Here is an 18,786-nt window from a genome sequence, read left to right on the forward strand (position 1 = left end):
AGTAAATGTTCAAAACTCAGACTTGCTGAAACTAGGCTCTGGTATGAAGTTTAAACCTTTGCACAGTGGTCGGTTCCATAGGCAAAAAATAAAAAATCAAAGTGAAAAGTTTATCACCAAATGTGTCGTTAGTATTTCTTATTAGAACAGGCTTTTAATAATTATATTTGTTTTTGTTGTATTCGAACTGTACTCTTTAAGAATAGCTTCAAAAGTGAGGTTATGGTATTAGTTGGTTTTTGCAGTGTGAGCAAGTTAAAAATAAAGTGCAAGTTCAAGCTTTTTAAAAATAATATAAATATATTGAAATAAACAAAATGAATATTGAATTCAAAGATATTTACTTCATTTTGAAGTAATGTTAGTGTCTTTAGCTTGTTGTGTTTTTGTTTTTGTTATTTAAAATTTCACCAGTGTTTATTTGAACAAATATTTCAATTTCAGCTAAAGTTTTAGTTGGGTTCCTCACCGATCCTCACGTTGGGACTTATATCTTATTATTAGTCAAGTTTTAATATTCTAAAGTGTTAATATCAGCTGCCACTAACTATGTTTTGCGACAGTTTTCTGATAGCGTCACTCTGATAAAGTATTGTCGTATATTATATGTATGTGCTCACATGTAACATACATATTATTTTATCCAGTCGACGATATGCAAATGTAAACTTTTGTGTGTGTTTGTTGTTTTATCATTGTTATGTATGCAAGATCTTTTAATAACTTTAATTTCTTTATTTAATCCTATTAAACATTGTATTTGCGATAGACACATCTTACCAATGCGAACTATCGCGCATGTATATGCATGCGATGAAAGTGGGTGGTTGTGGGTCGGTATGAAAGTATCACCCGCACCGACCCGTATGCTTTGGGGGAAAAACTAAACATGTATCAAAATAGCATTAATAAAATTGCTTAGTTTTATTTCTGATTTACTCAGTTTTGCTCATAGTTCGGCAAAACCAGAACGCACATTTTTGAACCGTTCTTTACTACTACTATACATTTGATTTCATTGCAATCAACAAAACAATGCTGGTACTATAAGCTTTGTGGGCAGCGTTTGGTTGGTGAAAGACATACATGCAACCTTATTGTGTATCTCGAACGATAGCTTAGACCAGCGATGGGCAAAACGGCTCATATAATGAGTGAGTTTTTGTCCAGAATGTGACGTAGTGCTCCGTTGTAAGTTCCTTTCATATTGGCGCCGTTATCGTACCCTTGTGCACGACAATCCTCAATCAAATATGACAAATTAGATCAGCGATTTTCTGACCAGTTTTTTGGTTACAATTCACGAAAGCCAAAAACCGTTCTTGAATTGTAAAATTTGTTGCTTTCGAATTGAAATGGAGTTAGCGCAAAATGAACGTAGTCAACGTGACTAGCATCAGGCATAGCATCGAGGATAATAGCAAAATACTAGGCTTTCTTGCCTTGATCTAAAATAGTTTCCCTCACGTGCTTTGCACAAATTTCTATAAACTCATTCTGAATGTCTGGGGAAAGATAGTGAACTTGTAAACGTTTGTGCTGCGATTGTGAAATCCTAACTTTCTCTAAATGATCCCTAATTATCGGATCATATTGGCTTATGAGATCTTAGATGCCCCAAAAATGTCCATCGTTTCGTTCACCAAGATATATACTTTCGCCTTCGAAAGCTAGACCTCTTTCACGCAAAAATAAAATAGTGTCCAAAATTCTATATAAAATTTCTTTCCACTTTTGAGTTTCAGTGATTAGCTGGTCATTGATAAGTGTATCAATTGTAGCCTCCTTTTGAATTAGATTTTGTAAAGATCGACATTGAATATAATATTTACAGCCTGATTCTAATGTGGTAACAACTTTCTTCACTACGGCAACTTTCTTCATGTAGTAACTTTTGTACACTTTTGGTATTCTGCCCACGAAAGTAGCCGGATAATTGTTTACCCACTAAAATAGGTGGTAACATCGATGTAACCACACAAAAGATGTTGTTTAGAAAAAGGCAATACTGAAAAATAAAGAATTGTGAGCGCAAATAAGTAAACATAATAGTAAAAAAGTGTTGCCTCTTGCCTCTACATATTTGTTTCCATGTACTTTCACAGTATATATTACAATATAGCTTTGTAAAAACGTATGCATGTATGCACATATGTATATACACATCGTACCGTTTATTCGTTAACATCGTATCTACGAGTGAAACATTTTCGGTAAAGCCATGGCGGAACCATACCGGTGGCAGCATGGTGACATACCTACAAACATAATTAAAAATTCCATGTACTTCGTTTTTGTAAATTCGATGGACAAATGTCAAAATCGTACTGCGCCGGAAGTTGATGTATCAAATTAAATAAAAAAGTTTATATTCAGCTGTCCCATGCTGCCACCTTGTATCGTTCCGCCATGGGTAAAGCGAAGAAAAAAAACTTTTAAATTTCACCACAGACACTGGTGAGTTTTTCGGTGATAACAGCGTTACCAGTTTGGCCAGAATCGCGAATAAAACAACTGGTAACGATTTTCGGTTACATAATGTTCTGGGTACTATTTTACCGGTAACGCTAAGAATCGGGCCGTTAATGTGATCTTGAGTATTTTCGTGTGATGGCAGTTTCTGGCTTCTTCAATACCTGGAATTTCGAATATCCGCAGAACAAATTTTAGGTTGTTGTTGTTGTTGTAGCAGTGCTTCGCCCCATTCAATAGGTGCGGCCGATCACAAATTGTCATCAATAACCTCTAACGGGAGTCCAAGGAAACTTGCTGTTTCAACAGGGGTGGACCATAATGAGAGGGGTGTTAGAGGCGTTGGTTCCACATTACAATTAAAGAGATGGTTGGTGTCATGTGGGGACACATTGCAAGCGGGGCATACGTTGATTCTGGATAGGTAAGAGTTTAACCTGTTACAGTATCCAGATCGAAGTTGAGCTAGAGTGACTCGTGTTTCCCTGGGGAGTGTGCGTTCCTCTTCCGCAAGTTTTGGGTACTGTTCTGGGGACAAATTTTAGGTCGATTTAAAGTATTGGTGCTTAATAGACGACATGGTAAGCAATAAAAAGCATTGCTACTGGCACTCCACACTAACCAGTCAAGCTCCACTTTCTCTCCATTTGGCAAGATTCTGTTTAACAACGAGGTAGGAAATGTCTCGTCATGACAATCACTTGGAAAAATAACAGGATACTTTTGATGACCTCGACGAATTATTTCGTTGACTTCTTCAGATCGCAAAAACTCATTATCACGGTACCGATATCGAAGTCCTTTAAATAATCTGGACTTTGATACAGAGTTGGTGGTATTGCTGGAGGACTTTTTGAAGATGAACCTTCATCAGTGTCACCACGAAAACTTTACGATTTCGGATTCATGTAAACATACATTTTTGATTAATGCTTTTATTGTCTCCTCAGGTCCAGGCCAAAAGTCATTATCAATTTCTATGTCTATTAACACTGAACCATATTGAAATAACTGTTAAAAAGAAGCCAAAAAGACTAACAAATTTAAAGCGTTACATGCTGTGCTCTTCCTCAAAGCTACGAAAATCTTCCACCAACATCGTGACGATCACTAATAACCTTTCGTCTATTTTGGATGATTATCGTCTCTCTTTCGTCTTGTATTCGAGTCACAAACTACCTATCTAAACGAAACCAACCGAAAGATCAGGTGTTTTCGTGTCGCCAGACGAAGGTTCACTTACATAATACAAATAGGCTGATGGACTTATCCTATAAATGTGAAAATGTAATACCTAAAAGTACACTTTATATTTGTTTGTGCAGTTTGAATTAAAGCAGTCTCCTATTCGCTATGTTTCGTAAAAATTTTATGTACGAAACCATGAAAACATCCTAAAATTTTATATTTTACAACGAATACGACACTCTTGTCAATTGCCGAATTGTTTTTATATCTATAAAAAAAAATTGGTCCTTTTTTGTGAGATTTGGTCCTTTTACACCCAGCTGTACTTGTACACGGCGTATTATAACTTTGATTGGATAACGGCTGGTTGTACAGGTATAAAGGAATCGAGAGAGATATATACATCGATATATCAAAATCATCAGTACAGAAAAAATTTTGATTGAGCCATGTCCGTCTGTCCGTCCTTTAACACGACAACGTGAGCAAATATTGAGATATATTCATCAAATTCGGTATACGGGCTTATTGAGATTTGCCATAGACACTATCCCTCCCTAATTATATAGACTGAGTGAAGATAATCAAAATCGGTTAAAGACCACGCCCAATTTTCCTAAAGGTTCTTTACGAATTTTGTAATTAAAATTTAAGTAGCTTCCCGATAAGCTACAAGCTTGAAACTTTGAATATACATATTTGACAATGCTATAATAAAACAAAAAATCCGATAGGTGGCGCATGGATCGAATTTGTGGTCCGATTTGGTTCATATTTGGAACACATAATACCTACATGAATAGAAATCGCTTTATGAAAAAAAAACCCGCCAGGTGCGGCAAGGATCGAGATATTAAAAATACTCGTATTTGTGGTCCGATTTGGCTCATATTTGAAACAAATATTACATACAGTCCGGTAGAAGTGACATCAAATTACTTTGGAGTTCAAGGCGGGACAAGCATACATGGCGCTGAGTCGAGTAAAGTCTTTGGAATGATTATGTATTGTTTACTTGGATTGTAACAAATTGTCAAATTTCTATAGATAGCCATAAGTAAGATCAACTTAACCTTAATCAGGTTATGCTACGCCTCAAATTTTTAGAAATTTGACGCGCCCAACGTTTTTATTTAATTGTCTGATCAACGCTCTAGATTGATGAGGAGTGTGATGACTAGTACCTAGGACCTACATAATTATTTTCTAGTTTTTAGTATTATTATTACTTAATGTAAGTATTGTTTTCAATAAAACCATTTAACTTAAAATTTTTTTAAAATTATTTTATTTGTTACTCCATCCAAAATACCGCAACGAATTTAGGGAAATTCCGCCTATTTGGAACCTTCTGCTTACGTTCGTATCGCTAAACTATTGAATAAAACACTCCAATATTCTGTATTACAAAATGGTCTTTATTAGACTACTTTGAAAGTACTTCGCAATTAAACTTCACTTCGCAACTGATAGCGTGCTTACATCAAACTGAGTACGGCCTACTCAGCTTCTGCTGCTTTTATACTCTTTGCCCAAATGTCTAGATGTTTATTCTTCTAGCATCCTCTACCTGGTCACCAGCCATACGCGCGTGTACTTGTAGTGTGTAACCATATGCGTGTGTATATGTGAGCGAAGTAGTAGCTGATGATGACATCCGTTTGTGAGTACCCCTCTGCTGCTTGTATGTACATATGTGTGTACATGATGATTAATTTGTTGACGTACATGCAAGTGTGGCAGCTTGCTTTATTGTTGTTGTGGCTTTATTTACTTAGTATCAGATTAGTGATGTGAGTATCACTTAGTGTTACTAATATTCGTTACACTGCCCTCCATCTAAGTCTGATCGTCCCGATCAGACAAATCTCTCGATCTAACCACTGCTAGCCTCTCCAAATGAACCACCCTTCTATTTCGTGCCTTGCCATAGATTTGTATGCGATAGATGACATCACTGATCCTCTTCACAACACTGCACGGGCCTTCCCAACTGCACCAAAATTTGGATGGAACACCTTTCCGCCGGTGAGGGTTGTACAGCAGTACCAAATCTCCCTCCAAGAAACCTTCCGAATTATTGTTCTTGTCGTACCTGTGTTTTATCCTGGACCGTTCCCTCACACTCTGTTGTTTGGCCAATGAACTACTTCGTACAGCTTGCGCTTGACGGATTGGCTTCGCATAATCAGTATGGTTCCGACGTTTCACAACAGTATTTCGCCCTGGCTTGGCTGGTAGTGCACCCTTGCATTCTTTATGGGAAATTCTTTCGTTCGTTTTAGTGCATCCATTAGTGTTTGTCAATGACAGTGTTTTTCTCTCGGGTACCTTGGGTTTTGATTTGTTTGGCCCATTCATTCCATCAACCTTTGCCCGCTTTACTTTCTTTGACTTTTGTGGTCTCTGTTGAATCTCCTCCATCAGCACTCGCTTACTGTTGAACCCTTTCTTTGAACTGAAGTTAAGTGGTATATACTGGTTCTTATAGCGCATATTCTTTCTTTGCATGTCGATGATGTCATGGTCAACTAAGAAGTCCACTCCCAATATGACTTCATCAACGATCTCCGCCACAATGAATTTGTGTAGAATCGTGACCTTTCCAATTAAGACCTCAAATACCACTTCTCCTTGAACTTGGTTATACTCACCAGTGTCCGTACGCAGCCTTGCTCCAGGTAAGGGCTTTACTCTCCTGTGGACCAAATCAGATCGGATTAAGGAATGAGATGCGCCCGTATCTACAGTCAGTACACGTTCTTTGCCATCGACCTTTTCTCTGACGGTAAGACTGCTCGATTTCCTTCCGATTTGTGATACAGAGATAACGGGACATTCCACAGCTGGAGCGATCTTTCGATCTTTACATCTGAATCGTTCTTGCTCATTTTCTCCAGCTTTGTTCTTAAGACAACCCATGCTGTTGAAACCACTAGGATCAAGATCGCAATGACGTGCAATGTGACCTAGCTTCTCGCATTTAAAGCATTTGATAACTATTTCACTCCGCTTTTGCGATCCTTTCATTGTGTTCACCAAGTCTGGCCTATGTACCTCCACGCGGCGTGCTTTGAAAGCTGGCTTACACAGAAGCGATGCTGTTTCCTGAATAAGAGCATGTGATACCGTTTCTGTGAATGTAGGTTTTGGGTTTGCGTATGCCGCTCGCTTCGTTTCGACATCCCGTATTCCATTAATAAAGCTCTGGATTTTTACCCTTTCCGTGCATTCCAACATCCGACGCAAACTTGCAATGGTTCACCAAGCCTCTGGAAGCGTTTCAGTAACTCCATTTGGTATATCTGTCTCCTATGCTCGGTTCCGTATCGCCTCTCTTATTGTGATTGATTTAGTTGTAACTGCTCGATACGTCCTCTCAAAGCATCCACATCGGCCTCTATTTTTTCCTCAAACTGTAAAGTTTTTGTGTCCTGGGCCTCCAGCTTCGAAGATACCCTCATCTCCTGTGCTTTCAACTGCTCAGCCAATTGAGATGTCATATATGTCTTCTGTTCTTCCAGTTGAGATGCCATATATGTCTTCGGTTCTTCCAGTTGAGTTTCCATCTTGGATGTAGTCTGTGTCGACATTTCTGAAATACGCGTTTCTTGTGTTTCAATCTTCGATGTTATACGTGTCTCCTGTGATTCCAGTTGGTATGCTATACTTGTCTTCTGGTTTTCCAGTTGAGATGACATTTCGTTTGATATTTGTGACGACATTTGCTTCAACACTGCTAGTATCGCGTTAGTGTCAACACTTGCCAATGTATTCGGATTCTCTATCTTCTCCTCCATTTTAGTCGCTGGCTCTTCCACATCAGGATAAAAGAAATACTCGTTCACATTAATTCCTTCCAACTCCAATACCTCTCGTAGCCGTGCTTGAAGTTCGATCTTATTGTCAGTTGCATTCAATCCACGGTTCTCCAACTCCTTTTTCAGTTGCTGGATCCTTAATTCATTTAACTTTGCGAAGTCCAAGTTGTATTCGAAATCTTCAGAGTTTATTCAACAATTCCTCTTCTGACACCAATTTTAACGAATTTAGAGAAATTCCGCTTATTTGCAACCTGCGTACGTTCGTATCGCTAAACTGTTGAATAAAACACTCCAATATTCTGTATTACAAAATGGTCTTTATTAGACTACTTTCAAAGTACTTCACAATTAAACTTCACTTCGCAACTGATAGCGTGCTTACATCAAACTGATTACGGACTACTCAGCTTCTGCTGCTTTTATACTCTCTGTCCAACTGCCTAGACGTTTCTTCTTCTAGAATCCTCTACCTGGTCACCAGCCATACGCGCGTGAACTTGTAGTGTGTAACCATATGCGTGTGTATATGTGAGCGAAGTAGTAGCTGATGATGACATGCGTTTGTGAGTATCTCTCTGCTGCTTGTATGTACATATGTGTGTACATGCTGATTAATTTGCTTACGTACATACAAGTGTCACAGCTTGCTTTATTGTTGTTGTGACTTTATTTACTTAGTATCAGGGTAGCACTTAGTGTTAATAATATTCGTAACAATACTTTTAGCGCCATAAGTAGAACAAAAATCTTCTAACCCGAACGACATTTAGCATAAACTTTTTTTTCATAATATCGCGAGTTTTTCATAGCTACAAATGCCAAACTGCGTTTTTACCTGCTCAGGTTCATCAGTGGTAGCCTCTACATTCTTTTTGTTTCTTTTGAACGAACATGAGTTCAGAATAGAACCATATATGCGTTACTGCCTTATAACACGATTAACCACACAAAGCAAACAACAACAATGCACAACTGGGCATGTAATGTTCGGTTCCACGCGAACTTAGACTTTCTTACTTGTTTTTCGATGAATTTTGGTCCCAAATGAAAACATGGTGTGGCAACCGAATTAAGATATACAAAAAATGTGCTTGTGTATGTGTTTCGCATTATTCTCATTTATTCTTAACCCTCTTAACATACTGTAGACCACAGGCAACATACCATTTAACCTTCGTAAATTTTCGCAGCAATTACTTTTTCGTTTTGTCAAGCATTGTAGACTGCAGTCTACGTTTCATTCTTTCTACGAAACATGTGTTTGCTCATAAAGTACCGTTAGCCTTTTCAAAGCGCCTTTCAGTGATATTGTCAGTGAAGAGGAAAATTTTGTACACTTTGCAAGTGGTATATATAAATAATATAAAAAAAAATAGTTTTTGAGGACATTGTGGATATTTTTTGTAAAAATATATAAGATAAGAGTTCAGAGTTCATTGTGGCACTGTTTGTGTTATATATATCCTCAGTATTTTGTCAGCGGGTTATGTTTTGTGTTTGTGTCTTGTAGGCTACATTATGTGAAAAGAGGAAACATCTTGATGAAAACCGTGACTGCGTTACTTATTATTTTTTTAGGAGTTCTCGTCGACTACGATCTCTCCCTGACAACGAGATCGCCTGCGCCCTCCATGATGATTACACAAGTGAAGATGACCTCGACTTTGATGATGATAGTTTGGCTTACCCTGATTTCGACCCAGATTTGATATCGGATTTCGGAGAGCTGAATGAAGACTCTTTTGAAGGCGAATTTGATGTAGATGAATTAGTAGAGTACGTGAACGATGACGACCGTAACTTCATCCATGAAAAAGCGGTAGAGGTTGCCCCATTTCGGTCACAGATCATAAGTACTTCAGCTCCTCCATCAAAGCGACAAAAAACTGAAAAGCTACAGTTACTTTGTAACAAAATGTGTTTAGAGCTGAGCTCAGAGCAGCTGTCGTTTACTGGAAACGATTCATTGACATCTGATATCTTGGAGCTTGAGACTCCCATTCAGTTCTTTCTTTACTTATTTCGACCAGAACTTATAAAAAAAAAAATGTGGATGAGACAACCCTCTATTTGGCACAGAAAGATCTAAACAATAATTCTAGAGTATCTGAGATAGAAATCCGACAGTTTATTGGTGTCGTATATGTCACTTGTCCACCAGCTACCCAGGGTAACCAACCATTGGAGTTCCATCCTAGGTACAACTCTAATTCCACAGGTTATGTCTTGTAACAAATTTGAAAAGATACGGCAAAATCTTCATTTCAATGACAATAGCAAATGTATTCCAAGGAGCCACCCTGACGTTGACATAATCTTTAAAATACGTCACGTTGCGGACTCCTTGAACGAAGCATAATCGAAAGTTCCAATAGAAAGAAATTTCCATATTTCCTAATCACTAATAACTTTTCTGATAATTTTCTTTCCACTGTTGCTCATTGTTGCCTGTCGGCTACACTCCCCTTTTCATAATAGTATCCATACAAAATAAATAATTAAGAAATAAAAAAATAAAATGCCGACTTTTTATTCACGAATCTATCCGATTTAATTGAAATAAAATTATTTCGAGGGTTAAAGCTATGTAGATACTTACACTAGATAAACATTGCTGAAATTTTTAGATTTTTTTTGATTTGCAATAATCGGCTGAGTTCAGAGTTGTTAAGAAAAGCAATGTGCATTTTGGAATAATAAATAAATCTTTTTAAATATAAATCCTTTTTGTTATTCTGGACTAATTATTTCTCACATGGAATAATAAAATTTAAAATTATTGCTCAAATGGATAATACAATTGAAAAGCATTCCTATAGTGAATAATTGCCTTAATATTGCCTTTTTCATATTTTATCACGTAAAATGGCCATACTTTGACCTTTGCAAGCAAAAGTGTAAATAATTGACAGTATAACGATTCCCATGGCACCCGGTTCTATGTACCGTGCCGACTCGGGATTCTTCCCGACCAAGGGCTGTCATTTCAGTGTATCCCCATTTAAATTGTTGCGTCCCTCTCTTGCAGCGATCGGATGCGAGACTACTTTTTGCCGGCAATACGTAATGCATTCGACGATTGATAAATCTAAACACAGCGCGTCTCATATTACCATCGCCGCCAAATATGTTGACAATATCATCGAACATGCTAAGACATCCAAAGTAGTAGGTCCAGACGGCATAGACATGCCGGTGCTTAAACTGCCGTCCTTAGCAAAAATGTGAAAAGTGAAATCAGAAAAATATGCGGAGCTGCTCAACCCCTATACACTTAGGGTACCTTTTTTTTGTTTTTCCCTGAATCATAGGCACATATGAGCCTCTCAGTGCACACATCGATTAACTCCACTTTTTTAAAAATCTTAAATTTAAGTGTCAAAGCCCTTGGTATAGTCATAACTTTTTATATTTATAATAACTTTCCTGAATACTAAAGATTAGCACCGTTAAATGGCAAATTTTTTTGACCATTGAATAATAAATAATTTATTTCAGAAGCCATTTCGATTAACTCCATAATCTAACGTAAATCGTTTTAGTAACGCTGTATCTGTTCTGGCCGTGCATCGACGCTTATTTGTTTTTAAACAGCCGACGATGCTCTCTCCCTCTCAATAATATTCGTAACAAAATCAAATAAAAAGAAGCACAATGCAAACGGTAGTTAGTATAGCAGTTATAGGGTTATCTACTTTATTTAAATACACTATATTTTTATACTCAGCGTGCTTTGCACACAGAGTATATTAACTTTGATTGGTTAACGGTCGGTTGTACAGGTATAAAGGAATCGAGATAGATATAGACTTCCATATATCAAAATCATCAGTATCGAAAAAAAAATTTTGATTGAGCCATGTCCGTCTGTCCGCTAACACAATAACTTGAGCAAATATTGAGATATCTTCACCAAAATTGGTACACGAGCTTATCTGGACCCAGAATAGATTGGTATTGAAAATGAGCGAAAAGATTTTTAAAAGGGTCGTGGACGAATAAAACAAGCTATATCTTTGCAAAAAAGAGCTTTATATTAATGGCATTTCATTTTCCAAGTGGATTTATAACAATAAATAGGAAAAACTTACAATTTAATAAAATGGGCGTGGCACCGCCCCTTTTATGACTAAGAAATTTTTTGTTGCGGGAGCCATACCTCGAAGAAAAATTTACATATCGTAATGAAATTGTGTACACATATTTTCCTTATAGCAGGAAATATTTCTAGAAAAAATGGACGAGATCGGTTAAAGACCACGCCCACTTTTATATAAAATATTTTTAAAAGGGTCGTAGACGAAAATAATAAGCTATATCTTAGCGAAGAAGAGCTTTGTATCAATAAAATTTTGCTGTTTAAATTGAATTATAACATTAAATTGGAAAACACTAAAATTTTTGAAAATGGGTGTCGCACCGCCCCTTTTATGGCTAAGCAATCTTCTATGTTTCGGGAGTCATAACTCGAAGAAAAATTAACATATCGTAATGAAATTATATTTTCATTATAGCAGAAAATATTTCTAGTAAAAATGGCGGGATCGGTTAAAGAACACGGCAAATTAGATATAAAACAAGTTTAAAAGGGTAGTAGACTGGAATAATAAGCTATAACTTAGCAAAAAAAATAGTTTTGAATCAATGATATTTCACTTATCAAGTTTTACTGTAAGAGGAATTGGGAGACATTTTTCTTTTAAACGCGCGGTGTCACGTGTTATGTAGAAAAAAAAATTTATCTGAATTGCAATGTACAATTGAAGCTCACGCTTTACTTGTTATATATACCGTTAGATGAAAGCTATATCTGCAATAATGCATTCTACATTATATATTTGAAGTCATATTATCAGAGGAATTTTTAAAAACAATATACATTACATCATCGCTTTTCTCAACTTTTCGTTTTATGGAGTTAATCGATGTGTGCACTGAGCGGCTCATATATTGAATAGGTGAATTTATTCACACGTTATTAAAGTGGACGACCACGAAAGGCCACTGAACGCGTTAATAGGAATATCGTCAGGATAGCTCCTCTGAATACATTTAAAATTGTTCCAGAAACTGGCTAAAATAAAATCAGCTTCTTAGCACAAAAATCCTTCCTCCCTACTAAGCTGGCTCTGCGAAAAAAGAAACAGGCCTCGTAGTGACTGGGGGTCATGTTCTCTGAATAGCGCAAAATAAATAAATTCAATCCAGTTTTGTAATGCGTAGTTAGCCCCAGAAATACAAAAATATGGATTCACAGATGCGCTCAGATTACTGTGCTCGACTAGCCCCAAATTCTTGGTGAGATGCCGTCTTGAATGCTGTCCATTGACAAAATCTAAGCAGCTCTCACGGTTTTTAATGCGTTCTTCCTGATTGTTGGGACTTACTATGCATCGCGCACCTTAACTGAATAAAACTTACTTTGCACTCATAAGAAAATATGAATCATGACCAATCGTTCCCTGTCCAATTTATGTTTTTGTAATACCCGTTAGCGTGCGGGATCGCTTTTTTGTGGTGGAAAGTGTGTTCTTTTTTTGATCAGGGGCCATCAAATTATTTTTTCTCCAGAGACACCGTGCCGTTGCTATTGTAGTTTTCATGTTTATATTATCCTTCCATTCCGCGAATGTTTCTGGAGTAGTTTTAAATGTATTCAGAAGAGCCATGATGACGATATTCCTATCAACGCGTACATTGGGGTTTCGTGGTCGTCCACTTCAAAAATGAGAGGATAAATTCACCTATGCAATATATTTCGTCCATAATCTTTTTAAGGATATTTCATTGTGATATACTCCGCCTACGATTTCCAAATTTTGCGTGATTTGTCTTTCGTAGACAATTATGTTAATATTTTCTTCAAGGATAAAACTATTACTTTTATTAAACATTTTTACTTTTACTCAAACTGATAGGAATTTTCTAGCTTTTTCGCTTTAAGATACCACCTAATGAGTTAAGGAATTGTCGATGTTAATGACAATAACTAAAAAGTTTCATTACGTCGCTGCAATGACTGTAGAAACGATGTTAAAGGGGAACACATTGTCGTCGGCTTTTTTTATGACCGTAAGTGTATATGTGACATATAAATAAAATTCACATGGAAGTTTTTGATTTGCATATGTAAGTGCAAAGTAAAAGCTTTTTCATATGACGAACGAGCACTTCGACATAACAAACAGGTTTACATTAACAAATGGATGACTAAGAATTATTCAAAATATTGTAGCAGTGCAAAAAATTTGTATTCAAAAGTGATTCATAAAGAAAATTCAAATTACTCCAGCCATTTAAGGGTTCGACCTCAGAATTTGAGATAAGACTTTGATACTTGCATATGTCTTTATTTTGACATTATGTTAACGATATTAAAAGTCACAATAAGTCACATGTGCGCATCTTGAGACGCAAAATTTAGTACTTCGCAAATATCTCTCTTCCAATGTCTTGATGTAGAAGTACTTAGAAGTGGTATGATTTATTAGTATTATTCAGTATACTCTTTTCACCATATTTGTTTACAATTTCAAACAATTATATATAAGGGAGTTTCCAATATGACGGTCGCGACTTTTTTGTGTAAAACTTTGATAATTTTAAATAAAACTTTTAAAGTAATGATTGAATTATTATATGCAAAAATGACTTCAGGAAGTAACAAATATAGTCAGATAAATTATAACTTAAAAAATTAATAAGTAGTGCTCAAATTCAAAGAAGAGCGTTACGGTCGCGACTTTATAAATTACATAAATTGTGTGGAACTCATTTCTATACAATACATAGTAAAATTATCCCACTAAACTCACTAAAACCATCTTACTATATCTAGATATGGGGGCGTCTCCGTTTATCGTGCAGAATGCCGTTTATTCTATTTGGTCCGCCAGCATCTCACCCTGCTGTCCGCTTGTAGATCAGGATGCTACAGATGAAGGTAGGCATTGAAATCGCCTATAGTAATTTGATATTCACCAGTGAGTAGTGCGCTGAGGTCAGGGCATTATCCACTGGTTCAGCAGGTGGCAGGAAGGATATAGATGTTGATAATTTCTAAATTTGCATCGCCTGACAGATAAGCCTTGACGTTCTAGGAGACTGTTCCTACGGCCGATGTCGGGATCAAATATATTATATTGTACTGAGTGATGGGTGATAAATACGAGTCCGCCTCCATGCCCGCCCTAGCGATCTTTTCTATGGACGTTGTACCCAGAGCAGGCCTGCAAAGCAGATCTTACCATGAGTTTGTCTCTTGGATCGCAGCAACGCGATTGTTGTGCCGCTTCATAAAATCCACTATCTCCGTGATCTTGCAGCTAACTCATTGCAGATTAACTGCAATAACGGGCGCTAAGGCGCAGACTATGGGACAGCAAGGTGCCGCAAAAAATTTGTATAAATGACGGGGTCGACGAATGTTGGGATCTAGCCCAGAACACCCCGTGCGATGCAATAATCCTTTGCACGTCACATACTGGCTAGAGTTTGACCGTCCTAAAATATTCGTTTCCGGCGCACGCAGCAAAACCATTTCTCTGGCCCGCGATTAGGTTCTGGCCCAGTATTGAGTTCAATACTTTCCCGGAGCAGGAAAGTATGGAGCAGTCCCGCTGCATGGATCTGCCGGAAGGATGACAATTTGTGGGAGGGACGCAATGAATTAAACCGGGCTACACTGAAATGACAGCCCCTGGCAGTGAAAACTCTGAGTCGCTCGGGTGCATTGAACCGGCTTGGACAGGTCCTTTACCAATTCTGACTAAGCTGATGGTCTTCCTCAGCGTCGTTTTGCATAGCCGTATAAGTTTTGCGGGAAGACCGAATTCTGACAGCGACATCTATGCAGCTGTTTTTCGTGCTGGCGAAGTCGGCTTTAAAATCGACGAGGTGATTTGTGTCAATTATTTTTTCGCGATTTTTTTTTTCCAAGATTAAGTGCATTGTGCAAATCTGGCCGATGGTATATTTAACTGGTCTGAAGCCGCACTGATACAATCCAATCGTCCGATTCCCGGAGGGCTTCACTCTTTCGCACTATACATTTGGCAGGATCTATATGCGATATTAAGAAGGCTGATTCCGCGATAGTTGGCGCAGTTTGCAGGATCCCGTTTCTTGCGGACCGGGCAAAGAATACTTATCCATCAGCGCTAATCTGGTTATTGCTATTCTCACTTCGTCATAATCGGGTGGAGGGACATTAATTCCATCATCATTAATTGTGACATCGGGTTCATCATCCCTGTGCTGTACATCGCGGTATCCATTAAGGAGAGCAGAGAAATGCTCGAAGTGGTTAGAATGTAGCCGTTTTCGTTCTTACAGGCGGAAGTTATAGCCGTGAAGAAATCAGCAGAAATTCTGCTTAAGCTGCAGTCACGTCAAAATATACATTGATAGTCAGGCGGCGGCTTCACCGTGGGCTTCACCTCACTTTTTCAGAAAAAAATTGCAAAATAAATAAAACAAATTTTAAACTTCTTTTAAGGTTGTGTATTTGCTAATTTATGTAGGTATTGCTGAAAACTATAGGATATACGATATTTTTTCTAATATTATTTGGAGTATAAATAAAAAGATTTTTAAACGATATAAAGCTTTTTTAAATAATCTAAGTTTGTACGACAACCATAGTTTTGAAAAATTCCACATTTTACTGGAGGTGTTAGGCGTTAACATCATATAGCTAATTAACAATTTTCAATATTCTACCATTACTACATCCAGGGATATGCAGTATGAAATATCCCATTTGTATGGGAGACGCCACGTCCACTTCTTCTTCACCCCATAGTTCCTTGGTGGTGTTAGGTATTGTTCTCATAAACCTCCTCACTGAATTTTAATGTTCTAGCATCAATACTTCCAGAGTTATGCAGTATCAAAGATTCTACTTGTATGGAAGGCGCTACGCCCCTTTTATACATCGAAATTATTTTTAGGCTATGACTATCCCTGGAAGCCTTCTAGTGGGTGTTTCAAATATGGTTGTGATCGGTCGATTTGCAACCCGATAGATATGTACCTATTTACATTCATACATACATAATTTGCATTTTATATATGTATATAGGTCTATTATTAGGCCCAGATATTTTATTTTCGGTACAAAAACGGGTATATATAAGAAAATTTTGCAACTATTTTACTCTTTGTCGTAACCCTACATACTGCAAGTGATCGATTATTTGAAGATATGATTATGTTTATGTTATATTTATTTTCCAAATTTAAATTGAAGCAAATCTTAATTTTGAAACTGACACAAAGGTCAGAAGATGACGCAATAAAACCAGACAGGTGAACTCAGTAGCACAACAACAAAAAAAATTTGACGGCCACCATAATCCGGTCATGAAATTAAGGTAGTACAGAGGGAAATTTTTTGGTACTATTTTGCTATATTTTTATTACTTGAGTAATGAAATGTGCAGAAAAACGCATTGAAAAGGGAAATCGAAAGAAAAACAGGAAGAATCCGGAACAACTACAGGAAAAAATGAATAAGAGAAAAGAGAGAGTGAGACTATAAGTAAGAATAAGGTTTAAGGAAAAGTAGGAATAAGAGGTTAACAGGAAGAGTAAATATAACATTGGGATACAATTAAGAGTAATAGTAAGAGTGAGACCAAGATAAAGTAAGAGGCAAATAGGGAAGATTTACGGAAGAATGAAAGGGATAGGGAAGTAAAGTAGGCCGATTAAGGTAAAGGGAGAATAAAGAAGACGGTGAACTATTTTATATTATTTAGATAACGATTTTATATACATTTTTTCCATCAGATGAGGTCTGATTTTTTGAAGCACCGTTGCTACAAAATCTTCCGCTATATATTTTAACATCATTCAGCTTTGAAGGCACCTTTCTGAAAAAGTTCATTGGGACGCGACCATTAAAGTGTTCAAGTGCACTGTTTCACCTAGCTGGAGTAGCTGCCCCAACTTTACCTAACCTTAGCAAACTTGAGACAGGGCATTTATGAAATAAATTCTGAGATTGGTGTCCTTTGCAAGAATTTCAAGACATGGTGTATTTGAAATTCTGAGATAGGGCGTTTTCGAAATGGCAGCCGACATTTTGGTATCCTACTCGGGGGTCGATATAACTATTTATGCATATTTGTATTAAAAAAACTAATTTATTTCTTTTTTTTGTTTTCTTTTTTTAAACGGCGTTTGCTAATTTTAAAATGTGTAGTGTGCAAACTGCAACAGAGAAGCTCTAGCCGAATGTTCACTTTGTCGAAAAACTCCATATTGCTCTGAATTCTGTCAACGAAAAGATTGGAACGCTCATCAAGTGGAATGTACAAGGAATCCTGCTCAGACAACAACTCAACAGATTATGCTCCTAGTAGATGAGCAGTCCTAAGCGAACTGTACATAAAACAAAAGTATACATATTTTAATTCTTTATACATTTGAGAATGATAAAAAGAATTTATGGTAATAGCTGAAAAACCGAGAAATGCAAAAGCTAATTAAAATAAAACTAAATAATAAAATGTATTTAAACAGTAAATCGGTGGAAAAGCCAACATCCAAAAAAGGAAAGATACAAGTAAAAAATATAATAATAATAATAAACAAGTAAACAAAATTGCATAATACATATTCGTCTATGCATACATTTTCATTAGTTTCTAAGCACATAGTTAAACTTTTAACATTTTATTATTTTATGGATAAAACTGCCGTTACAGCATCAAATAAAGATTTCAAAATCAAATTCGTAAACCTAAGTGTAGAGAAAAAAGAAAAAAAAAAATTCTGTTTTGTTCATGGCACTTGAAATCTTTAAATTTGGGTGTGTAATGGTTCAAATTATTAAATTGGAAATAAATACCCTAGACGCGACTTTGTATTATATATTTTTGGGAACAAACATTACAAAGGTAAGTACGTAGTAGCTTAAAAAAATATATTAATTGCTAAATATAAAAGCAAACTTTTAACTTGCTTTGTTATGATCAAAACATAAGTGCAGAATTGCTGCACACAGACATATGAAGCACGTAGTCAAAGAGAATTATATTAAAAAGGCTTGCAGAAAAGGTTTAACTCATTTGGCCAATTAAACTACGCTTAATCTTATGATACAGTGTTTCAGTCAACTCTAACTGAGGTTTGAACTGCCCTGCGAAAATCGCGAGTACTCCATGCATGCGCTATAGACCAACCGAGTGCTCCAAAATTAACCACAATTCATACAGAAAATATGGTCCAATTAACATTGCGATGTCCTAGGAATGGACCATATACTCCAGCTCCGCATTACATCAGAGTAATCCAT

At 36.8% G+C, this 18,786-nt stretch overlaps 1 protein-coding gene across 1 annotated transcript in view; it reads left to right on the forward strand.

The window, feature by feature from the left end:
* Positions 1-18,350, forward strand: part of Deaf1 (deformed epidermal autoregulatory factor 1) — a 124,417-nt gene extending 106,067 nt beyond the window's left edge. The window contains exon 4 of the mRNA XM_067788984.1: positions 17,692-18,350. Within this exon, the coding sequence (XP_067645085.1) occupies positions 17,692-17,865 (174 nt within the window). The 3' untranslated portion in view covers positions 17,866-18,350. The remainder of the gene's footprint in view (positions 1-17,691) is intronic.
* Positions 18,351-18,786: the final 436 nt, after the last annotated feature.

The sequence above is a fragment of the Eurosta solidaginis genome, chromosome 5 (assembly GCF_040869045.1).
Source record: "Eurosta solidaginis isolate ZX-2024a chromosome 5, ASM4086904v1, whole genome shotgun sequence".
Lineage (NCBI taxonomy): Eukaryota > Metazoa > Arthropoda > Insecta > Diptera > Tephritidae > Eurosta > Eurosta solidaginis.